Below are 27222 nucleotides of genomic sequence, written 5' to 3'. Positions count from 1 at the left end.
GCCTTTGTTAAGATGATACAGTCCTGTCTAACGCCTTTTTTTTCTTAATTTTCTAATGATACAAGGTCTTAACTATTTGATTTATATAATTTTTCCAACATTATTATTTCATCATACATACGATCCTAAAAGGACGATGTCATCTGCGAATCTCAAATGAATATTCTCTATATTTACTTCGATTATGAGAAGTGGGGACAAAGGAAAAAAGAAGGATTTACTTTTGAATATAAATACTTAGAAGATAGAGATCTTAATTAAAATATTTATATTAAAATGTAGTTTTATTTTTCCCTGCATTCAAAAGCTAACCTAAAATATTCTTCTTTTTTGGGCTATTCTCTGGACAATTTAACCAGTTAACTTTGGGGGTAGATACTTTTTGTCTTGCCTTAGCAATCACTGTTCAGTGTCTCCACTTATTTTCTTGATTGAGTGAGAGAACAAATTTCCCACTTTACAAGAACTGACAGAAAATAGACACCACTGTGTGTCGCTGAATTATGTACCTGGCTTTTAAAATATTCTATATCTACAGCTTTAACAATTAAAACAGTATCGTCAGTCAATAACCATGTAGCTTATTGACTGTCTTTTGTTAGGTGTGTTCGGAATATATGTTAAAAGCCTTTGTTAAGATGATACAGTCCTGTCTAACGCCTTTTTTTTCTTAATTTTCTAATGATACAAGGTCTTAACTATTTGATTTATATAATTTTTCCAACATTATTATTTCATCATACATACGATCCTAAAAGGACGATGTCATCTGCGAATCTCAAATGAATATTCTCTATATTTACTTCGATTATGAGAAGTGGGGACAAAGGAAAAAAGAAGGATTTACTTTTGAATATAAATACTTAGAAGATAGAGATCTTAATTAAAATATTTATATTAAAATGTAGTTTTATTTTTCCCTGCATTCAAAAGCTAACCTAAAAGATTCTTCTTTTTTTGGGCTATTCTCTGGACAATTTAACTAGTTAACTTTGGGGGTAGATACTTTTTGTCTTGCTTTAGCAATCACTGTTCAGTGTCTCCACTTATTTTCTTGATTGAGTGAGAACAAATTTCCCACTTTACAAGAACTGACAGAAAATAGATACCACTGTGTGTCGCTGAATTATGTACCCGGCTTTTAAAATATTCATCTACAGCTTTAACAATTAAAACAGTATCGTCAGTCAATAACCATGTAGCTTATTGACTGTCTTTTGTTAGGTGTGTTCGGAATATATGTTAAAAGCCTTTGTTAAGATGATACAGTCCTGTCTAACGACTTTTTTTTCTTAATTTTCTAATGATACAAGGTCTTAACTATTTGATTTATATAATTTTTCCAACATTATTTCATCATACATACCATCCTAAAAGAACGATGTCATCTGCGAATCTCAAATGAATGAGCTTCTCTCCATTTGAGTTGATGCCATACTCGTTCAGATCGACTCTCTTATAAGAAGATTCTAAAAGCGTCGTGAATAACTTTGGAGAGAGTGTATCCTAGTCGTATTTTTCGCTGTATACAGAATTTATTTGTTTCTTGTTCAGACAGTCTTACGCTAGTCGTGGCAGTTTGGTAGATATGTCGGATTATTTGTTAGTGCATCGATGGTCTATTCCGCATTCTGTCAATGTTTTTAACATTTTTTGCTGGCTTATAGTATCCATTCGATACCATAATGGTTGTTAAGTGATTATAAAATATCAAAAAGTTTTTCGTGTGTGACTTAGCCGAAGCCTTTACTTAAGTCTATGAAGCAAGCATAGACATCTTGGTTAACACCCTGGCATACTGTATCAATACATTTAGCGCATTATCAAATAAAAAAGTAATAAACATCAAAACATTTATTAAATCAATCAAAATAAAACTATAACAATATAAATATATAAAATACTTATGATTTTTGAAAGTAATATCACATTTTGAATTCGCTCTAAATTTATTAATAGAACTTAATACGAAAACTATTTTATAATACGTAATACTAATCAGATATTTGAAATATATAATAATTAGCTTTAATTAAGTCCCCTTGTATTGCAACTTAATTATATATGTACGAGATAAAAAATTTAAAATATGAAGAAAAGGATGCAGAATGGGAAGTAAAGAGATCAAAGTAATGTATTATACAGACGATTTACAAACTTAAATTCAATGAATGTCCAATACAGTAAGATCATCTCCTCAGAAATATCAATTAAATGACTAATGAACACATAAAATAAGACAAATGTATGGCATGACATCACATGTCAGGGACAGCTAATAGGATCATATTATGATTCTCTTATAATGAGTTGTTTGTTATGGCCGATATTTGTGCTGTTGTCAGATCTCCGGTTTCTGATAATATACGGAATTTTATTCTTTTGGCGAATCCGCCTATATACACTCATGGACAAAAATATCGAATATTTTGGAATTTTCTAATTTTTGTTTGTTCAAAATAAATTCTGGTCAATCAAGTCGTTTATTGTAAAATAGAGTTTATTTTAACAATGTTTAATGAACAATTTTAAGTTTTTATACGAAGAAAATTGTGAAAAAAATAAATGTTTACTATTAGGTAAATAAGGTTATTTTACTCTAAACTTAAATGATAATTTAAATTGCTTAAACAAGTCGTTTTAACTAAAAGAAGTGCATGATCAGTAACGAGTATTCCCCCTCTAGCTCTTATTACTGCTTGCATCTTTCTCAGCATGCTTGCAAGTAAATTTTGGACATATCCTTGGGAAATTGCATTCCATTCATCCTGTGCAGCAAGCCGAAGCTGCTCTATCGTATTTGGAACGGGATTTCTTTGTCGTATGCTGCATTTTAGGTGATCCCACATGTGCTCTATTGGATTTAAATCCGGGCTAAACGGTGGCCAATCCAATCTTCGAATTTGGACCTCATCAAGATAATTACTCACTATGGCAGCGGCATGTGGTCGAGCATTATCGTGAATTAACGTGAATCTTTCATATCCAATGTAACCAACATATGACACAACATAATCTTGCAGGATGTTTTAAACGTAAGAATCACTAGTCATCCGTCCATTCACTTCCACAAGTGCGGTACGTACCTCCCAACTAATACCTTCGCAAAGAATTATGCCATTGACTCCAAAACTAACGGTCTGGGCGAGACTGCAGCTGGCGAATCGTTCTCCAACTCTTCTGTAGACGTAGTTTTGACCATCTGGCTTCCATAATAGGATTCTGGTCTCATCAGTGAAATGAACGTTTTTCCAGTTGTCGATATTCCACCAAGTATGTGTTCTTGCAAATTCCAAACGACGAGCTTTATGATTTTGGAGAAGACGTGGAAGTTTGGCGGGGTGTCAGGGCTTTAAGTTTGCTTCTTTTGATCTTTGTCTAACTGTTTGTGAACTTACATTAACTTGTCTAACATTTAATAGCTCATTTCTGAGGTGCATCGATGTCAATGAACGCTTTCGTGTAAAATTAAGAACCAAAAAACGGGCATCAATTGCGGTTGTGCACCTTGGGCGTCCTTGACCAGGCCTTCGTACAAAATTTCCTGTTTTGTGGTATCTTTTTAGAGTGTTCCAAACTATATATTCAGTTCTGATGAGACGTCGTGCGATATCTTTTTGTGCATATCCTTCCTCGTACAAAATTACAATATGTGCTACTTGGGCTTCATCGCAGTGTCGAATTGGTGGGATACTTATTTTAAACTTAGTTAAATAAAAACAATATTTAATTAAACTTAATAAATTAAACTAAAAATAACCGAATTAGTATAATTTTTGCTTTATGTGAAGAAGGTTTTTTATGATAAAATGTACGAATGACACTAACCACAGAATAAACGTCAAAATAAATATCAAAATATTTCAAACCAGTTGAGTACATCAGCCTACTATATGAGTATTATCAGTAATCTAAAATTATTTTGAAATAATAGTGACTACAAAAAAAAAATTGGAAAATTTCAAAATATTCGATATTTTTGTCCATGAGTGTATTTTATAATTTTTCTTACCCAAGTAAATCTAAAATTTTTTAATGATTTATAAAGCAACCAAAATATCATATCATTGTAAGGTCCACTGTAAATAAATACATTAATAGAAACGTTTAATGGAACAGGTAAAGATTTGACTGAAAGGGAGCTTCATATTTTACACAGATATGTTTTAAAAGATTTTAGTAAAAATAAGTTTTACTTATTTACTTAGTGAAATTGAAAGTAACAGGACCTGACATAACTATAGACTAAATAGAATCAACAATAAGATTAACAAATGGGACAATATACAAATCAATGGGACCAGATAAAATACCGAGTGAAATAATGAAGCTCTTCGAAATTACAAGTAAAAGATCTCTCCTTCATATTTTTGACAAAATTTATGAAAGTAGCTATATACCAACGGATTGGCTGCTGTCGACTTTTGCGACGATACTGCAAGATTACTGACTAGAAAACTGAAATAATAAGGTCTAATTCTAATAAGTTAAATGAATTTGAAACATACTGATTTTAGAATGAATTATAATTATCTTACAAAATAAAAAAAAAAAACGAGAAAGAAGTAACCTGTTGTGTTCTATGCAAATGTCAACAAAATGGTCACGACATATCTCACGTCGTGACGTAACGGTTTCTGATTGGTGTTTATTCATTATCACATGACTGTCGGGCTAATTTGGTTCAATTTATTTCCTGGAATCATGAATAATATTTATTTTGTATAACAAATAATGATATTTTTTGTTATTTTCCACACCATAATTAATCATTAGCAGCTGCCATCTGTCTGTTGGATTATTACTATACATAAACCTATAGAGCGTTTCACGTTAAGAAAATAACATTAGGCTTATGGAGATCAGTGTTGCCAAAACTCTCAGGCATGCGGTTTACTAGATTGTCGATATATTTTTCGAATTTCCATTTTCAATTAACATTTAATTGTAAAGTCAGAATAACAAGTGAAGAACCACAAAGCCTTATTATCATTATGTAGTCTCAGAGAACGACATAAAATCGCTGACATACGTACACCGTATTATTTTAAGTTGCAATTAGTAATTAGATATACGCATTCCAAGCGGTCCGTTTATTTGCTTTTAAATCTTTAATAGCCGGCAAAGTGCATGATTTAACTAAGCAATATTTTCTACTGATTTCTATGATTCATGGTATATGATATTCTTACTGAAAAACAAATAAACTGTCGTTACTATAATTAAAATAAGATAAAATAAAATTATCTTTTGTAAATACTATTTATTTAATTAAAATCATTTTCCCTACTTTTTATCTCTTGTTTCGAATGGATACTTTTGATCAATTACGTTAAAAAACAATTATTTAATTCATGTCTGTGAAAACGAAAATACAAATTATACAACCCTGAATCGTGCTTGTGTTCATCGTGGCATCGCTGCGCTTCTATCGTCCATAAGAAATACATGGCCCTATCTCCGCAATGTTATTTTCTTAACGTGGAACGCTGCCTAGTAAATATGGATCGTATCATAATACACAGTGGAATCGTGAATAAAGTACCCAATATTTGCAAAAAGGTAACGTATGGATTAAAAAAATAATAAAATAATTAATTCCCTTTTCATTAAAGGTGATCTAAACGGTCAAACTTATTTGGAGTTTCTATAAATCAGTGTAGTAGTATAATTGCCGAGTTTCCTCGGTAATTTACCAACCCAAGTAAATATTTCTCGTGTGTTTTAATTTAGAAACTTCTTTTAGACAACAACAATAATTTGAACGATGATGTTTTGTTGGATTTGGATAGATATTTTCCTCATTATGCTTTCATCCAGCTTTTCTATATGGCAGTATGTTCTTTTTCTTTAATTCTTCATTATATTCTAATATAGAAATTTTTCCTCCGATTATTCGTATAAATATTTGTAATACTATATTTTGTACAATAAAATGCCTCCATAAAATGCTATAGCTGTCAAAATTATTAAATTTTAATAGTGTTCTTCATTTTTATCAAGCATCGGATACATTTCCGTCAGTACGATATCCAGCAAATTATAGGCCAGCTGAAAAAGAAATAAATATTAATATATTTTAATTATTATGTAAGTTAAAGGAGTTATTTGATAACGATAGTATTCCTATATACTTTTCAACTATTTACTTTTAGTATAGATAATAAATTAACCAATCTACCTGTTTATTAAAATGTGGATTTTGAACAATCTCCAATAACAGTTTGGCACCATCTTTAATTCCGGGTCCTAATATTTGAGTCAATATATTTGAGATAGAGTTTTCTAGTTCTTCCACCGCTCTCACCTTCCTTTTCGATAATTCCTCTTTACTAACCGGAGTGTGTTCCTCAAAGATTGCGTCTAAAATTCAAATATTGAATGAGTTCTCAAAATCCTATCAAGATAATTTGAACTCGTTGCATTATCAGAATCGAACATCCTTATTACCACAATGTTCATTTATAAAAAAATATATCAACGACCCAAGAAAATTAGACCTGTTTAGATTTTATCCATCTATTAGTTATGCAACCAAAAACACTCGAGGTTATCGCGTAAAATAATGTGCATATTATATCATTTCTTCATACCTCAGTCTATAGTTCTCGGAATTCTCCCCACCGACGATATGCTTGGAAGCTAAGCTTGAATCGTCGAAGTTTAGCATTATATTAATGTTATGTTTATGTTATATTACATTTTAATTTTACGTATGCTATAAATAAAGGATTCCCCATGTGGGTAGCGGGCCACTTGAAGAACAATAGACCCTCATGATCTCCGACTGGTCGTAAAAGGCAACTAACAAGAGCAGCTGACCGCTGTCCTTACCCAAAATTCCATCTTAGCATTACCCAATTATTTATAAACTTTAAAGATGTATACAATCCCTCTTCGTATAAAACCTTTGAAGTGTTCGCGTTGTGCCTTAGCCGGTAATTTTACTTTGTCACTCATTGCGTAGAACAAGCCGATTTAACCTTCATCGGACGGGCCTCAAAATATTACACAAGGCGGGCCGGGGTCTGAACGGACCCCATTCTTAAATGGATGAACTATGCTTATACGAAAAAAAACTACCAGTAACACATTATTTTTATAGTATTGAACATTTATTAGACTAAAGCATATACATTACTACAAATTACATTATACTGCTGACGCTAACAGACTAAATAACAACTACATACTATTTGTACAATGTACACAAACTATCACTGATTTTGCGTGTTCTAGACATACAAAATTGTTACATTTTACACATATTTTACTAGGTTTTCTGTCTTTGCCTCTACAACTATAAATGGCAGTGAGATAGAACAAATCCATTAATATATCTACCTAAGCCAAATCCTGAGACTTGACAAAGAGAACCAAAGTACGGAAATTACTAGAAGAGCAAGACTAGCATGGGCAGGATTTAGAAAACTTAGTTGGATACTTCTTCTTCTTGCAGTACCGTCTCCTATCGGAGGTTGGCTACCATCACAGCAATCTTTACTTTGTTGGCTGCAGCTCTGAACAACTGTATTGAACTGCACCCATACCACTCCCTTAAATTTCGCAACCAGGAAATCCTCCTACGTCCCACATTTCTCTTTCCCGATACTTAAGTTGGATACTTAAGAACCGCAAAATACCCCAATACTTGAGGAGCAAAGTGTTCAATCAATGCATCCTTCCTATCATGATATATGGATGTCAAACCTGGACCCTAACCAAGGCAAACATGAATAAACTAGCCACAACAGAAAGAACAATGGAAAGAGCAATGTTAGGTATACGACTGTCAGATAAAAAGAGGAACGACTGGGTAAGATCCAAAACAAAAGTCGAGGACATAACAACAAAAATTGTCAAACTTAAATGGAGCTTCGCGGGCCACACTGCTAGACAAAAAGACCAACGTTGGAATACTACAATACAACATTGGAGACCTTACGAAAGTAAACGACCAAGAGGAAGACCACAGATGAGATGGGTTGATGATATTAAAAGAATAGCCGGAACAAATTGGAAATATGTTGCTCAGGATAGAGACCGATGGAAGGAGTTGGGAGAGGCCTATGTCCAAACATGGACGACAGAAGGCTAAGAAGAAGAAGAAGAAGCATCTACAATACACATGGCACCGCTTCCTTGTATGTTTTGTTTGTTTGGATGAAGGTTAATAATGTTACTTAAAGTTAAATATAAACTACTATAATTGTTTGGACTTCAAATTTCACGCCAATTAGCGCAAAATTGTCTGAACGGCAACATTGTAAAAGTCAGAATAAGTTGTTCCTTCAAGTTGACAAACACGTTTTTCATTCTGTCAAAGTTTTAATTAATTTATTCAAGTTTATTCAGCAAGAAATTCATAACCAGCGCAAATATACAGTCCAACCTTCCTGAATCACTTCAAAACCTATACATACACAAGGGAAACAGCTGTTTTTATAAGATTAAAGTTGGTTTTTAGTCTTAAATAAAACCTTACTCACCTTCCAATTGTTTAATGAGATATGCCAAGTTAGACTGGTTCAAACTGGATTTAATTTTCTTTTCAATTATCGTACGGGCACACAGATCAACAAATTGTTGGGCTATGCTGCATATCGATGCATACAGTCTTAAGATTCCATTAGGAATTTTAAAAATGTTCTTCACTAAAACATATAAAGGCATATAAAATATATTACTGGCACTATATACTCCACTAATTAGAGTACCAGTGAAATTAATTAAGAACTCACGAAGCTGAGGCCCTAGAATAAGTATTGAAGACTGTAAATGGGGAATCGAAAGCTCAATGTGAATATTAATTTTTATTTTAACCTAGTTATAAGTTTTGAAGAGTACTAACCGAAGAATTAGATTAAGTATACTTACTGAGGTAGAAAGCACTTTCTGCAAATCCATCAGGACTTAAGGAGCTGCTCATCGTATCTTTTAAATTTTTATATTGTACTCCAAAATTGTCATTAAACACCTGATTTCTATAAGTTTTCGGAAAAGAAACACCTTCCATAGGTTTTGAAATCAATGAATCCGTCTCTTCTCCAATTTCTGCCCATTCGAATTTGCTGCAATTTTAAAACTAATTAAAATATAATTTTTATAATAATTTGTTAGTTCTTACTCGGTCCTTGTAACTCCAGTAGACATCAAAAACGCATTCATGAAGGGATCCAGATGTTGTCCCTTTTCTTTTCTTAGTTTATACGCCACTGATTGATAAATATTGCCGATATCTTGAATGTTGGCTGCATTAGTTGCCAAATATGTTGCGAAATCTTGCTCTGTGGTCAAAAAGTAGTACAGCAAGTCGCTGCCTTTCAGATTAGACTTCTTTAATAGTTTTCGTATAAATTCTTCGTACTTCACTAATCTAGTTTCTATGGAAGATCCAGCTCTGAAAAAAACAATCCACCAGTATAATTAAAATATTCCCTAAATGCGGAGGAGAAGATCACCGCGAGGCATATTGTTGTAGCAGCATTTTCAGTAGTGAAGATATAAATATGTGGACCTGAATGCAGCTTTTTTGGTGTCGCCCTTATATACAATAATAATAAAAATAATAAAAGAACTGATGCTGGATGGATTGAAGACACGACGAACAACTGTCAACACTACAGGAATATTCCTTATGAGCCTTTCACCACTGAAGAAGTCTCGAACATTATCAAAGAGCTTCATAACTGGAAATCTCCTGGACCAGACGGAGTTCAAAACTTCTGGCTAAAGAAGTTTTGGAGTGTTCATGACCTTTTAACAGTATTGATTAATAATATTATTTCTAATTCACAGGAAATACCATCATTTCTTACTCAAGGAACCACTTATCTAATACCGAAGGATCAAAATAACACCCAAGATCCAGCAAAGTACCGCCCAATTACTTGTCTTCCAACTTTGTACAAATTGGTCACATCCTGTGTGCCCCGGCGTATCTACCAACACTGTGCTCTGAACAATATCATAGAGCCTCAAAAGGATGCGCTAAGGGCTCCATGGGCTGCAAAGAACAACTTATCATCGACCCAGTCATTTCTAACTAGACACACACCAAAAAAAGAAACCTTTTTACTGCCTTCATTGACTACAAGAAGGCTTTTGATTCAGTACCGCATGAATGGCTTATAGATATATTAAAAATATATAAAGTCGATGATAATCTCGTGACCTTTTTGAAGCATATAATGGCAGAGTGGAAGACTAAAATTCACCTTCAAATACCTGGTGAAACCAATATCCGGAGTCTTTTCCAGGGAGACTCGTTAAGTCCACTTTGGTTCTGCCTAGCGATGAACCCACTATCTCAGCTGCTGAACTCCACTGACTCAGGATTTAGCATCAACAATAATAATAACACTGTTGTGGCGAAGCTTAATCATCTGTTGTATATGGATGATTTAAAATTAATGGCTTCCACTCGAAACCACTTAGATCAGATGCTAAAAACTGTAGAAACTTTCTCAAATGATATTAGTATGCATTTTGGACTAGACAAGTGTCGTATACTAAATATAGTCAGAGGAAAGGTTCAGCCCGGAGGTTTCAATATGCAAGATGGCCAAAACATCGAGGCAATGGGTGAAAATGATATGTACAAATATCTCGGAGTACAGCAAGCGCGAAAAATTGACCATAAACTAATGAAAACCGAACTAACTTCCGAGTTCGTTCGAAGAGTAAGACAACTAAATCGGTCATATCTTAATAGTAAAAATTTGTTTAAGGCATTAAATACATACGCCTGTTCCGCGCTGAGCTACTCATTTGGTATTATAAAGTGGTCAAAAACGGATATAGAGAGTCTTCAGCGGAAAGTAAGAACACTTCTCACAAAGGCGCAAAAACACCATCCACGCAGTGCAGTAGAGAGAACAACATTACCGCAATATCAAGGGGGAAGAGGACTTATGGACATAGGTGAGCAATTGGATAAACAGGTTGCTAATTTAAGAACTTATTTTCAGGTGCAGGCTGAGACATCTACCTTACATCGAGCAATTTGCGCAGTAGATGACACAACGCCGCTAAAACTGAGGGAACAACAAATGCGCATAAACCATCGGACTACGCAAGAAAAAATACGCACCTGGATGAGTAAATCTCTGCATGGGCGACATCTCAATAAGATCAGCCAAGAATATGTCGACAATACAGCGTCGAACTACTGGTTGACATCAGGAAAGATGTTTCTCGAGACTGAGGGTTTCCTACTTGCCATTCAGGATCAGGGTATACCAACTAAAAATTACCTGAAATATATTGTTAAAGATCCTTAAGTCCAAAATGACAAATGCCGATATGGATGCCAAGCCCAAGAAACCATCCAACATCTTACCGGGGGCTGCCAGACGTTTCTCGGAACTGATTATAAAGAACGCCATGACTCAGTAGGAAAGATTATCCACCAAGAACTAGCTGACAAACTGGGACTTCTCCAAACCGACCATCTTCCTTATTATCAATATGTCCCTGACAGAATGCTTGAAAATGACAACTACAAGCTATACTGGGACCGCACTGTGCTCACAGACCCACCAGTGGCACTTAATAGACCGGATCTCATACTAGTTAATAAACTTACCAGGCAAACAACACTTATTGATGTGGCGATACCTAACACCAATAATTTGCGTGTTAAATACAACGAAAAGAACGCCAAGTATAGAGATCTAAAAATACAAATCAGGAGACAATGGAGAATGGAAAGTGCCCAGACAGTACCTATTATTCTATCTACTACTGGTGTTATTCCCAAAAACCTCCTAGCGAACATAAAACAGCTGGGTCTAAATGAACATCTTTATAAGGCCATGCAGAAAGCTGTACTCCTCGCGACGTCCAGATGTGTACGAAAATTTTTGGGAGATACTCCAGCAAAACAAGTCACCTAGAGCTCGATAACACGGAAAGAGTCCCACCAGAGCTCAATCCTTTTGATACCGTAGGTATCTGGGATGAGTGAATTTTCCCCTTAGAGGGAGTGTGAGCCGTATGGCTAAATCTGGAAAGAACTGATAATGATCTTTTGGGATCTTCCATTGTTATTAAAGTATTTTATGAGCAGTATACTCTGTTAATATCTACTATAGGTCGTAATACTATTGTACTATGATCTCTTACATCGATAGGATTCTATTAGCACTGTATAATGATGTTTACTACAACAAAAATCAAAGACTTTAAGGAAATCATCGGAAAGTCTTGCCAAAAGTTCCTAAATTTAGATGTACTGTAGAATATTTGTGCGGAGCTGTATTTCGAACTCTTAGAATAGTTATAAGGAACACGTATCAGGTCTTGGTCCGGAATTTAAAAAGATATTTGTAAATAAAGTCACGCTTTATGTATATTTCTATTGAAAGCATTTACTATTTGTTTATTTTTTCTATAATTTAACTACATTCTGTTATGCTATATTTTATCATTATTCCATACTAGTGATTATGAACGTGGTAATTTTTAAATTTTCACGTACACCGAAAATATAATACTTATTATATAAACATGTTTTATGAGACGGTGACCGTGAAATTGATATCTGATATCGGTGTCTGGTCACTGGTCACAGTTATCGAAGTTAGCAAGGAACGGTAGTTACTAGTGATTTTTAAATCACAGTGATTAAATCACCGGTAGTGAAATGACGCCCCATTACCATTCCATATTTAGGGCGATTATCTTAACTCAGTACAACCTTTTATTCTTAGCTGTAGCTAAGTTGTAGCTGTGTTGCCTTGACACTCACAATAAATATACACAGAAGGTATTGAGACACAGAAAAAAAATAATTAGGAAAATACGATAAACTTACTTTCTAGACGGTAAAGGAGAATCACAAATTTCACTTTCTCCGTGAAATTCTACTAATTTGGCCTTTAAAGTATAAAAGTCTTGATCTTTCCTTAAAACTATCCAGTTCTTTTTAGTATCGGTAGCAAGAGCATCCGTTTTTTCAACACTGACGTAGAAATATATAACTTTGTTGGTAGGGCTAGTCTAAAACATATCAAATAATTAAATAGAGATTATGGACACGCATCTGACAATATACCAAAATGTGTTAATTGTACAGATATTATTTTCTATCTAAGACTGCTCAAAAAGTGAAAGATCAACTAACGTATAAATGTGTAAAGAAAATTATTTAGTCCATTACAAAATATGTAATGTACAGCTGGTTCTTAAAAAAACTGATACGGCTCTTAAAGAGTATTTTGTACAAAATTGAGCAGTGTATTTTGAAGGATAAATATTTTACATATTGTCACTGTCACAATTGTTTATATATTGTTACTTTCACTGCCAAATCTTAAAATTTGCCAGATAACTTATTCTGTTCAACCTCAAAAAATGGCTCCACATGCTAGCGAAGAACTAAAAGCAAGAATTGTCACGCAATTAGAAGATGGTTGGTCATTATCTGCCGTAGCGACCCATTTTAACGTAAGTCGTACAACAGTTTTTAATATGAATAAAAGATGGGGGTAAAGTGTTGTGCGAGTATGCATGCTAAATTTAATGCTAGTTATTAGAAATAATAGGAAAGACACTAGTGAGTAGACACCTAATTTTAAGATTTCATTAGTAATTTAAGTTAGAAACAAATTGATAATTGGTCTTACTGACCAGATTTTAATGTAAGTACACTTCTGTGTACTTACATCAAAAAAAAAAAAAAAAAAAAAAAAAAAAAAAAAAAAAAAAAAAAAAAAAAAAAAAAAAGGGGAGAACAAGAAACTGTCGAAAGAAAGCAAGGTTCTGGAAGACCAAAAATATCTACCGATCATGAAGATCGTACGCTTTTGGAGAGATTAGAAGAGAATCCTTTGGAAGATGCGAAAACTGCAAAAATTATGTCACAGTTTCCAGGAAGAAAGACAACAACAATTAAAGCATCTCGTCTTAGGTAGCGAACTGCAGCAAAAAACAAGCTCTTACACCACAACAGAAGCAATCAAGACATATTTGCTTTAAACCATCAGCTAAAAAATCAAGATTTTGGGACAGAGTAATATTTACAGATGAGAAAATTTTTCAATCTAAAAAAGACAAAATTGGGGTCTATAGACAAGATAATATTAGATTTAATACTCTATATGTTGATAGATATCGAGCAGCTGGTCATTTTAGCGCCAATGTATGGGGATGGATTTCATCTAAAGGAATGGGAATGGTACGGCGTATTGATGGCAGGTTTTTTGGGCAGACTTATCTGAATATGCTAGAAAACATCATGTTTCACAGTGTAGAACAGTTGTATCCAGAAAATAATTTTATCCTCCAGCAAGATAATTGTCCTGTTCACTCTGCAAATATAATAAACCAGTGGCTCCAGAATAACAACATCGAAACCTTATCATGGCCCAGCTACAGTCCAGATTTAAACCCAATCGAGAATGTGCGGGGGTTATTATAAAACGGTTGTATCGGCGTAATTTTATATCTCAAAATGCTGATTTGCTGTGGCACGGTATACAACAGGTTTGGGAAGAGCTCTCTGAAGAAGAAAATTTCATAGTTCCTTTCACGCAGATGGACCGAAGACTACAAGCTGTTATCAATTCTGATGGAGATATTACAAGAAATTAATTTTATTTTTACATACCTAAATTTAGTATAGTTTTAGTCTTCCAGGCCCTCGATTTCTTTCGAGAGTTTCTTGTTCCTTCCATTTTTTATTTACACAACCCTATTTTATGTAAAAACTATCATTTATATACTCTTTATAAAATGCCGGAATTCAAAATAATATCAAAATTTAGACGTTAATAATTATTACAATTTAGGAATTAACATTATGGAATCAATTTTTTGTTGTTTGTTTGTTTATTTTATTATTATGTCATAATAAATATAATATAATGTCAGACCAATCAAATACACTGCTCAAAATGATCAAATCTTACTAAGAGTCGTATCAGTTTTTTAGGAACCAGCTGTACATGTACAAAATATCCAAAGACCTAGTTAACAAGAAATATCCTCCAGATATGCTAAAAATATTTAACAGCACTAAAACACACACCACTAATATTCAAAATATCAATTATGCTCAAATAACAGCTCATAGGTGAAGGACTTAAAATGAATTGTAGGAAAACAAAAGCAATGGCAACTAAATTGAACAAAATAACAGATAATAGGATGGGACAATGAATAAAGTTATCTATGGCACTAGATAAACAAAAAAAGCAGATACGGAAATATCTGGATGGTATTTGGTAAATTGTGTTACATCTTTAAAAACAAAAAATTTACAAACAGAATAACGAATAAGCAAGCAGTAACGAAGGAGTCCACAATGATGGCACCTCCGTGTGGAAATCTAAAACCCGAGATTTGACAAAATAATTATACATAGTCAGTTGCTATCTTAAGTCTATCAGATATTTGGTTCTGCAACAGCTGAAGTTCTGTCCATAATGGTAAAAACCAGAGGAGCAAAGAACTTAGCAAAGTTTAGTATGACAAATAAAGAAATCTTAAAAACTAGCTTTTTAATTAGTCTAATTTTATATCCAAATATACCACGATTTCTTGGACATAATACTCCTTTTTAAGAGTTTTCGCACAGCCTACAACATATTTCAAGAAAGACCCTATAGATTGAAATTAATAAATTTTTAGATAACTTAACTAATGCACCTGTTCATAGATTTTATGATGTTTTAGTAACGTAAATTCGTAAGGCAATTAATATCGAATCAACCCATGTTGTAAGATAATCTTAAATTGGATCATATACAAACTAATACATAAGCTACCTAAATTAAAATCACAGTTTAGTAATCGAACGTCCCATATACGGTAGTCTGACGTCCGAATCCGTGCTATCGAATTAGTATGGACAGATTACAAGACTTCCTATAATACGTATATTGGCAGAGATGAATATAGAGATGAACCTGAAGTGATAAGTGATTAATGATTAAGCATGTGGAAGGAAGTAATTCAAAAGTGTAATGATATCGTCTGGGCAAAGAGTGTAGAACATACTAATAAATTAATTGAACACTGTTTTATTAGAGAAGAAAATATGTGTAGGTAATATTAATATCGAACCTGTAATAATTAACATTGGAAATAACAGTTCAGATTCTGAAGGTAATGAAAATGAAATATGCAAAATCTTGCAACAATATTATTTGAGCTAAATAATGTTTCATCCTTTAAATAATTTTACTGTTACCTATTACATCAACACACTGTAAATATTATTGTATATTTAATTATATTTTTTTATAAATTGTTTATTTATTTATTTATTAATCACTAATGATATTAAAAGAATTTATTAAGCTACTGTAAATGTAGCTGTAATTCTGCTTCAAAATTTTAACATTTTATATTCTATTTATTTGATAACGCCAAATTTTATAATATAATCCGTGATCGGAACAATAGCCACTTTCGGTCACTTGCAGTTGCGTGTAGTAAATTTCCGACTTATTTCGTAGACTTTAAATGATGACACACGGGTAAAGAACCATGGACTCAACTGTAGGAATTATTTAAAACGATAACACTGATAACATACTAAATTTTCTAGAATTCAAGTATATAATAACTTACTTGAAAAGTTGGAATGCTGATTTTCCAAGTACTCATATCCCTGAATAAACTTTTACACTCACCCAGGAATATATCATCGGTAGCAACATTTTCTACAGTCTGAGATTCGAGAGGAAAGAATGCGCCTTCTATTGGCTGGCTACTTTTTAAAACTCCTTTGATTTTGCCCAAACTGCTACTGATTTTCGACACCGCGCCCTGACTTGAAGGTTCATAGTATTTCTTCAGTCTGAAAATATTGTGGTGGGTAAGATATTTTCAAAATATCAGTGAAAAATTCTTGTCAAGCAACACAGTGAAAACTATATAGCGAATAACACAAATGTGAATTTTCTATATGATGATCTCTTCTAGATGTGCTTGATAATGTATTGATGAAATCCTGAAATGGAATTATGACTTTAGAAATAAAGAGGAGAGCAAATATACCAAACAAAAAACAAACAGTGATTAAAAGGCGAAGTGAATAACTACATTAAAACAATACTGAATAAAATGTGAATTAGACAAGATTGTGTTGTTAAAAAATAAAATCAGAGGGAGAAGAACTTTTCAGATCACCCATACAGTTCTTTATATTTTCATTATCTAATACAAATGTTCCGCTTTTATTTACAAAGATACGATCCTGAATACACCTATCCACGCAGGTTTATGTTAAAATAAATTTATACAAAAATTAACGCGGAACAATTCACAAAACATTGAGGAACAAAATAAAGAACGATCATCATCATAAGTTGCTCAACAATCCATTGTGAATTTTGGCCTGCTCACAAAGAAGTCGTCATTCCTGTCGATTCCTGTCAACTTCCAAATGATGAAAGAAGTATTTCATCATTGTGAGATAAAGTCCACGTTGCAGCCCCATATATCAAAGTCTTATTAAGGTCTTGTATATATTAAATGATTCTGGAGACCGTGAACTGTTTGCTATTGCTATGCGTCTTTTTATTTCGTCGTTTTTGTGTTTGTTGCGATTACTAGCGATTCTATAGCGGGAATTCTTTGACTTGCTCAAAGGTATGGTTGTTAATTTGAAATTCTCTGTTGGATATTTCCGGGGTTTTTAGAAACCAACACATATTTGGTTTTTTCCAAAAGTCATAATTCATTTACCGCGTCCGCAAGCCTTGTAAAAAACTGCACCTTGTCTCTCATACTTTTGCCCACTATAACTATATCTTCAGCGAATGCGAGAATTTGCTTCGATCTATTAAAAATAGTTCCATTCATTCTAATATTTAATTGTCTGATTGCCATTTCCAAGGTTATATTAAAGAGGAGACACGCCAGCGCGTCCCCCTGTCTTATACCATTATTAATCTCAAAGAACGTAGAGTTTTTTTCTTCAATTCTAACGCATGAACTTACGTTTTGAATTGTTAGTTGGGTCAACTTAACTAACTTAGGTGGGATCCTAAAGTCTATCATTGCTTTATATAATGCAGTTCGTTTCACACTGTCATATACTGCTCTGAAGTCAACGAAGAGATGGTGTGTATCTATGTTATATTCTAGTGACTTTTCTAGAATCTGCCTATGTGCTTGAATTTGATGTGTAGTTGACTTTCCAGCGGTAAATCCGCATTGATATTGACCAACAATATCCTCTGTAAAATGTTTAAGTCTTTCAAACAATACATTGCCGAAGATTTTATATGCAGATGCTAACAGAGTAATGCCTCCATAGTTCTTACACGCCAGTTGATCACCCTTTTTATGCAACGGACATATTATTCCCTTTAACTACTCTTCTGGTACCAATTCATTCTGCCATATAAGTACTATTAGTTTATGGATTTATGCAAAAAGTTAATCACCACCTTTTTTTATACATTTCCGAACAGATTTCATCGATTCCTGAGGCTTTATTGTCTTTGAGTTTTGGGATAGCATTTGACACTTCTTCTCTTGATATAAGGTTGAATGCTCGAATAAATGGACTTTGAAAAATTAAAGGCAAATATCGAGCACAATTTTAATAATCAAATCTTGCCCAAGTACTTTCGCTTTCTACAGCATCATCAGGGGCATTTCGTCAAATTTGGGCTATCCAGCAAGCGCAGAATGTAATAAACATGGTCATTCTCTCTCCTGTTGCCGACAAGAATGTAGCGTAGAATAATTTTTAAATAATTTTAAACTGTTTGTCCTTGTTTTAGTGTAGTGTTATGTACAATTTATGTTTAATTTCATGTTTATTACATTCTGCGCTTGCTGGATAGCCCAAATTTGACGAAATGCCCCTGATGATGCTGTAGAAAGCGAAACTACTTGGGCAAGATTTGATTATTAAAATTGTGCTCGATATTTGCCTTTAATTTTTCAAACTTCTTCTCTTGTTGGGTTGACGTTGTAGATTTTGCTGATTGTCTATGTTGTAACCTCCTTCAATATGGTTTATATTTAGATGTTCGCTGAAATGTTGTACCCATCTGTTAAGAACTGAGTTTTTATCATGTAGAACCGTTTATCATGTATCAAGATTCACCGTTAGTGTCTTTACAAATTTTTAATCGTGGTTTAAATTCTCGACGGCTAGTATTTAAGGATTTGTAGTGTTTCCTCGTTTCATTTTTATCGAATAAACTTTGTATCTCATTGAGAATGTTCTGTTCGTATTCCCTCTTCTTGCGTCGCTGGATACGTTTTTCCTCTCTTCTAAGACGTCTATACTCTTCTTTTTTTCTCCGTGTACAACCTGCGTCGATGGTTTTTTGATATGCTGCGTTCTTTCTATTTGTGGCCATTTCGCACTCATGATCAAACCAATGATTTCTTTTTTCTGACTTGGTTTTGCCCAATTTTTCAACCGATTCAACCGATACAACGATAAAATTCCGTAAAACAATGACCAAACCTACTCTAGTTATTGAATGTGAAAATTGATAATGACAAAAGGGGATATCTCTAGAACCGTAAAGTCCTTATAATTTTTGATCGTTTTATCTATAGTATTTAATCATCTTTCATTAAAACAATGAGATCGGGAAGAAATGACTGTTTCTCCGTCAACAGTATTTGTTAACGGGGTATAAATACTAAACCAGAAAAGTTGTTGTTGTCGAAAAGTTGGTAATTTTTCGTCGCCTGTTTGTGCGTTTTCTATGGACATATCATGTACCTTTCCACGCCCCGTAATAATAAAAAAATCGAATACAAATAAAAACTGTCGTTGTATAGATGCAACAATCAAATTTTTGTATTATATGAGCTGCATAACGAACCCAATTTAGTAGCAACGATACAACCTAACGCTGGTGTGAGAATGCTACAACTCACGACACCAAAGCTAGTACTTATTAGCTCAATAAAAAAAAAGAATGACGGGTTATAACTAGTACCGAATCAAAAAAGATGTATTAGATGATACCAAAGAAAATGTGAACTGGGAAAGAAGAGGGCAACAAAACAAAACAAAAATATGGTGAATAATAAGTCGTACAACTGTAATTCCCTATATAGTCCAGTAGTCAGAGACGAAAATGCCACTGAACCACTAAAAATCATGCGAACAAGCTGAATTTTACTGAGAATGTTAAAGTTGAGACGTTAACTAGGCTTCCCCTAACACCCCCCTCATAGAGTGGGGGGACGGAAAACATCGATTTTCCAAGAATCTGTACGCCGTAGAAAAAAATTTTCAAACAAGAAATGTATCTGAAATAATTTTGGACAAAAATGTTTATTAGCACTTTTTGTGTAGAATGAACCGTTCTCTTAGAAACAACGCTTGAAGCGACCGGCAAATTTAAATGTTGCGCGCGCGAAATCAATTTTTTAAATAAAATTTATATCAACTTGACGGTAAAAATTCGATATCTTTTGATCAGAGTATCCTATCGACAAAATTCAACATGCGCTTTAACGGCGAAGAGTGTAGCTTTCATATGCAATTTTTGCATTTTGCCGCAAAGGAAGCCAGTTTCTATAAAACTGTTAAATAAACGCTGCGCTATTTTTGTAATTTTTTACGTTTTTCGTCAGATCAACAAAATTTATCACCTGGGTGCGCTATTGAACAGCAGTTGTGATTCGACGAAAGAAATTCTGTCAAGAATTGAACAGGCTAGACAGACGTTTATTGAAATGACGAACTTTTTTAACAGATATGATCTTGACCTAAAACTGAGAATCCATATGCTACGTTCCTATGTGTTTCCAACCCTTCTCTACGGCTGCGGGAGCTGGAACTTCAACCTTCCTTTAGATAAACGCATCGAGGCTTTCAAAGTGTACCTATATAGGAGAATACTACGTATTTCCTGGACGAAAATAATAATAAACGCCGAAGTTCTTAACAGAATGCAGAAGGACAAGGAGCTGATGCCGACGATCAAAGGGAGTAAGTTTAATGTATAGAGGACAACAGATATGAAATACTTGGTTTAATCATCGAAGACAAAATTCAGAGGAAGAGGTCCATAGGAAAAAGACAAAATTCCTAGCTCAAGGATCTACGACTATGGCTCAACAGAACAACAAAGAGAGACGGCGCAATGAGAAGTACATTTTTCATTCTGTATTGTCTCTTTTTTGCTAATTTAACAGGCAGATATCGTCATATCAATAAGCGTTGTTTGTCTAGTTAGTGCGTTAACTAAAATGTGTTTCGGCCTATTATGTGGTTTGTTGTGAGCACAGTACGATTCCTCTAGAGTTCTAGAGCTTGTAGTTATCATTCTTATGCACAATACCAGGGACACATTAATAATACGAGAGATAGTTCAAGATTAGTGGCCAGTCTTACCTTCTGAGGCATGCCGTTCCTTATATTCAGTTGCAGCATTCAAAGTTTGGGAGAATATGACACATATCGATTCATTTCGATTTCTACGATTATTCCCCATTTGTTATTAAAGACAAACAAACATCAATGAGGTTATAAATCCATATTTAATCAGGGTTTCTGACTCCTGGGTTGTAGGATTAATGTTTTTTAATTATCATACATATCCCTTAAAAATAGAAAATGTTTCACAAACATTTTCCCTGTATTATAGTGATGTATCTATCTCTTGAAGCTTTGAAATACTTCACTAACATTATCACTCTATTGTAGAACAATTTCTTCTTATTATTTATTTTTTAGTTTGATAGTTTGCGCGCATTTTATCACATTGTCGATTCAAAAAAGAACATCTCTATACAGGGTAAAAATATCAAAGAATTAAAAATAAATGTTCAATGTGTCGCTTGTCAAATAATAATCGATTCGAATCGATGAGAGTTTCGATAATCATTTTTCATTTTAATCATTTCGGACATGGTACAGATTTTCGTACAATGCTAGGATTGTCCAATTTCGGACTTTGCTCGTCACATATACATTAATCTATTGATTTAGATGACAAAAAAAAATGAATGATATTCATAATGTGCACCTGTTAACAATGTGACAATTATACGATTGTGCTGAAATAATGAGTTATTAGACTTGTCAATTTTTATGTATTTAACACAAGAATAGTGAATACAAAACCAATGTAGGTAAATTAAGCACAAACAAAAAAATGTTTCCAAATTGCTACCTTACCTATCTTTACTTGGAGAACCAAATGACAACGGTGTTCTGCATTAGTAAATAAAATGTTAAAAGTACTTTTATTTAATATTTACAACTTATATGTTCAGTTACAAAAAAATATTAGGTTTTTGGTTTCTCGTTTCAATTAAAGAAGAATTGTGGCTTATTCCCATTAAAATAATAATTAAATTAAAGAAGTGTTTTGATAAAACACTAAAATCTTCTGTTTTATTTATACATGACATAAAAAGGTTCTGAAACTGTTTTCTTGTGGCAAATTTAACATAATGAACTTACTGATAATAGAAATATTGCTAAGCACATTCAGGACTTTTACTCCTGACTCCAAACTTCTACTAAACCTGACCGAAGAGTTGCGATTACGGTCATCTACAACGTGGGTTCTGAAGATATTCCAGAAATATCAAAAGAAGAAATACATAAATAAATGAAAAACAAAAAATGCCCAAGAGAAGACCAAATTACGTGTGAAATGTTGAAAATTGGAAGAGCAGTCATCGAAAAATCCGTGCAAACTCTTTTTAATAAATATTTGCCGAAAGGCAGCATGCGTGAAAAACGCAGAGGTAACATCTACTTTCTTAAAAAGGAATAATAGTAATATAGAAAACTATCGACCACAGCCACCTCGTCACCAAGATTATCACCAGTATCTGCAGATTATTTTAAGCTGTTTTTCTCCCATTTGCTATCCTTTTTAGTTCTTACTTTTTTTATTTCATCCATGATCAGGTTGAACACTAGAGGACTTAAGGAATTTCCCTGTTTTATTCCATTGCCAGCTTCATCTGGGTCAGTTAGTTTTTCTTCTACTTTTACTTTTATTGTGTAGTTTTGGTAGATATTTTCGATCGTTTTGATTATTCCTATAGGTATCTCTCTTGCGTACAAATATTAGGATAACGGCCTTTAATTGGAACCATCCCGAACCCGTTGCATGATCTTCCCGACCTAAAACATTGTTATTTTTCTGCTAGTGTTATAATTTCATTCAGTTTATTTGTTATCACTTTGGTTGTTAATTTTAGTGTTGTGTTTAATAAACTAATTCCTCTGTAATTCTCCGGGTCCAATTTGTCTCCTTTTTTGAAGAGAGATATTAGGATGCTTGATCTCCATTCTTGTATTCTGTTTTGGTCTATTATTTTTTTTGGATTAGTTTTAAAAGTTGTAGATAGAGTTGAGATGTGTTAGAACGTATTGCAGAATTGAAATAGCAATGGGTAGGACATCTAGCTCGGCAAAATTAAACCAGGTGGACTAAAACTACACTAGAATACTGGCGACCAAGACAGAGAGAACGTAGCGTCGGAAGACCCCAGAAGAGATGGCTTGATATCAAAAAATATGGACAGCATGGAGAAATTTCCCATGGGAGCATGGGAATATGACATGGAGGTTTACAATCTCTTTGTAGATTTTAAACAAGCCTATGATTCAATAGATAGAACAATTCTACTTAATATATTGGAAGAATTTGGCATACCATCAAAATTAATACGACTAGTGCAAATGACACTAATTTAAAACTGAATAAATGTTTAGGTAGAAATAGTTGAAACTGTAGAAAGTTTCACATATCTGGGAGTTACATTAAGCACGGATGGAACAAAAGAACCAGAAATTCAAAGAAAAGTAAAGGGAAACAAAGCTTATTTTTCCCTATTTAGGTATTACAATTTTATACTGTATAACGTTTAGAAAGATTTATCAAGGACATACGGAAACACCAAGAGACTGCACATCTATGAAAATGCATTTACCAATTAAGAAACATATGACTAATTTTAAACCTCTTTAAAATGACTATAATGGTCTTTAATTCTAAATATAAAATTATCTAACCTAATGCTTAACCCTAAAACACTATTTAGATCTTCCCTTTGTAGCCATATTTTAATGTTTACTATACAAATATCAAAGCAGAATTGAAACCGTATTATGGAATATGGACCACATACAATTTAATATTGACCAGATTATCTGGGTATCCATTTTTCTTTTCACATTAAATCTATTATGAAAAAGTATCAATTTATTAAAAGTGTTCTTCTTCTTCAAGTGCCGTCTCCATCAATGGAGGTTAGCGGTTATGGTGGCAAACGTTTGTCTATCTTCAGCTGTTCTTAAGAGTTCCTCAAATCCAAGTCCTGTCCAGTTTCTGATATTACGTAACCAGGACAATTTTTTTCTTCCAATTCCTCGCTTTCCTTCTATTTTGCCTTTTATTATCAACTGAGGGATGTAGTATTTCTCGTTGCGCAACAAATGCCCTAAATAACTGGTTTTTCTTCTTTTGACTGTTCTCAATAGTTCTTTTTCTAAATTGAGTCTCGCTAGTACTTCTTCATTTGTTTTTCGTGCTGTCCAAGGAATTTTTAAAATTCTACGGTACACTCACATTTCAAATGCCTCGATTCTATTCAGGCTCTTTATTTTTAAAGTCCATGTTTCGACTCCGTAGAGAAGAACAGACCAGATAAAACATTTTACAAGTTTTAATCTCAATTTAATATTTATATGTGTATCGCAGAATAGAACGCGCATCTTAAAGAAACTATCCCTAGCTTGAGCAATTCTCGCTTTAATTTCTTGTTCTGGGTCCAGCTTGCAATTAATCCAACAGCCAAGGTATTTGTATTGGTTTACCTGTTCTAAAATATTCCCATTCCCACCAAGTGTTACACCTTTTAAAAACTAAACATAAACGCCTATGTTGTGCTAGTGTTAAGAAAAAAATTTTCCGTCACGTAAAATACTACATTGAAGGAAATTTGCAAAAAGTTAGTTATTTCAACGGTTGTTCTGAAAACAGTCTATTCTACTGCAGAATACGTTGAAATTATTTCTGTGTATATAAGTAATAATTATTGAGGCGTATTTTAGGGCCAAATATAAATAGTTCTACAAAAAAGGCATCGTATTATTAGAAGTACATTGCAATATGTGTATCAACTTAGAGGAACTATGTTCATGAACGAATATGATCGAATTTTGCCTAAAAAGTGTTATTTTATGAGTTAAATAATTAGTTAACATTTAATCTTAATTTTTTTGTTACTGAACATTGTATAAATTATCTCAAAAATCAAAAACTATAAATTCAAATTAAATTACACTACTAATCATCTATAGTATTTCTGATCGTATTTTAGTACTAACTGCTCCGGCGGACTTCGTACCACCTTAAAATTAATAAATATTGTGTTACGTTATGGTTGAGTTATATTAACTTTTTTATATTAAGGTAAAATTAATTAAATTCCATAAAAGTTCAAAAAGGAGCTAATTTACGTAGTAGCAAAGCAACCATTTGTTGAATTGCTACCTGTCGATTATCTTAATTCGAGGACTTTTTGATATACAAGTACCATATTTTTCGTTTTATTGCCAGGCGCGAGAATGAAGGAAACGCATGATTTGCCTACACGTGAACATGCTACGCACAGTTGACCATGAGATAAACAACTGCTTTCTATAATCATCCGGGCGGAGACAAATCCAACGAATCAAAAATCATCAAAATCGGTTCAGCGGTTCTTGGGTAATAAATGGTGTAACTTTGATATGATTTGATTTTGCGATAAATTCGGCGGTCAGGTAAATGAAAATTACTAAGTTCTCCCCTCGCTCGTGACATTAGCCACCTGCTGGTTACGATACGTTGATGACACCTTTGTCATTTGGATCCATGGTAAAGACACATTAGATCTCTTCCTTTCCCACCTGAATGGAATACATCCCAGTATTTAATTCACGATGGAAGCTGAGTCTGAAGCGTCTTTGCCATTCCATGAGGTTCTTATTCAGAAAAACCCACCTCACAGTTTTCCCTATTCCGTAGAACCCACTCATACAAACCGTTATCTAAATGCCCAGTCACATTATCACCCCGCCCAACTCAATTCAGTTATCAACACTCTTGTTTGCCGTTCCATACGACTTAGAGACAACGATCAGAGATCATCCGAAATCAATTCAATAAGGCAAACACTCTTACAAAACGGCTACCACAAAACCCAAATCAATAGGAGTATTCAAAAACATCTAAACCGCATTCCATCCAAAAAAGAAACCTTGCCGCCTGATCAACCCAAAATCTGTCTACCTTTTTATTTAAAAATTCCTTTATAAAAGGTATAATAATAAAAATAAAAGGAATTACTAGGAATATTAGGACCCTTTATAAAGAAATTTTTAAATATTTTTTTTTGTGATTCATGGTATACAGCCAACTACAGGAATTTAGTTTCCTTGTGGATTTCTACCTTTTATTAAAGATGTCACTAACAAGATCAGTAGAACTCTTAACCCCCTAAACATCAAAACTATCGCCACTACTCACTCCAAGTTGTCCAATCTCGTCAGATCCGTAAAAGACCAAATCCCCAATGAAGGTTATGGTGTCTACGAGATACCTTGTTCCAGTTGTCCACGTTCATACATAGGACAGACAAACCGACGAATCCATCACCGTATTTACGAACATTCTCTATCAATTAAATATTTCGATACTACTTCAGCCCTAGCCCAACATCATATTCAGAGTGGCCACAAAATAGGTTTCGAAAAAGAAAAAACATCGCTCCCATATGCTCCTTAAAATCGAGAATTATGCGTGAAGCCATCGAAATTTAAAAACGGCCTAACAGTTTAAACAGGCGCGATCCATCTCGCTCAGACCATTTCCGTGCATACCGTTCCCGCACATACTGAGAGTATAGTAGCAGCTACACAGGATAAGGCCGGTCGTCATTTGACACTGAGGAGTAGACAGATTGAGACCTCAGTGACGTTTGACGGTTCTTGTATTTCTACAGAACAAGATAGTGAAATAGTGAAATCAAAAAATCACACAAAATTAGTGTAGAACGATCTAGTTGGTAGAAATAGAATAAAAATTCCAAACAAAACATGAAAAAATTAGTCTTTCTCGATGTAAAACGGGCACAAATGAGGAATCAAAAAAGTCATAATATAAAACAGTGAATAATATTGAATTGAATTTGGTGGTAAAGACGTAGTATCCTTTATAAAAATAGGAAGACTAAGATGGGCAGGACATCTGGCAAGATCACAGCAGAACAACCCTC

At 33.6% G+C, this 27222-nt stretch overlaps 1 protein-coding gene across 2 annotated transcripts in view; it reads right to left on the bottom strand.

Annotated features, from left to right (window-relative positions):
* Positions 1–1839: 1839 nt before the first annotated feature.
* The window catches only part of LOC140434252 (sorting nexin-14-like), a 32302-nt gene continuing 6919 nt past the window's right edge, over positions 1840–27222 (bottom strand). Inside the window, exons 7-14 of one of the 2 annotated variants that reach the window (XM_072522365.1) lie at positions 22118–22153; positions 16579–16807; positions 12818–13002; positions 9128–9400; positions 8878–9071; positions 8490–8654; positions 6182–6363; positions 1840–6051 (exon numbers count right to left, since the gene is read on the bottom strand). In XM_072522365.1, coding sequence (XP_072378466.1) covers positions 5977–6051; positions 6182–6363; positions 8490–8654; positions 8878–9071; positions 9128–9400; positions 12818–13002; positions 16579–16807; positions 22118–22153 — 1339 coding nt within the window. In that variant the 3' untranslated portion in view covers positions 1840–5976. The remainder of the gene's footprint in view (positions 6052–6181; positions 6364–8489; positions 8655–8877; positions 9072–9127; positions 9401–12817; positions 13003–16578; positions 16808–22117; positions 22154–27222) is intronic. The other variant, XM_072522366.1, reaches the window with a different exon arrangement.

Source organism: Diabrotica undecimpunctata, chromosome 2 (genome assembly GCF_040954645.1).
Source record: "Diabrotica undecimpunctata isolate CICGRU chromosome 2, icDiaUnde3, whole genome shotgun sequence".
Lineage (NCBI taxonomy): Eukaryota > Metazoa > Arthropoda > Insecta > Coleoptera > Chrysomelidae > Diabrotica > Diabrotica undecimpunctata.
Note: the sequence above shows the minus strand (reverse complement) of the source record. Positions and strands in the feature narration are given on the sequence as shown.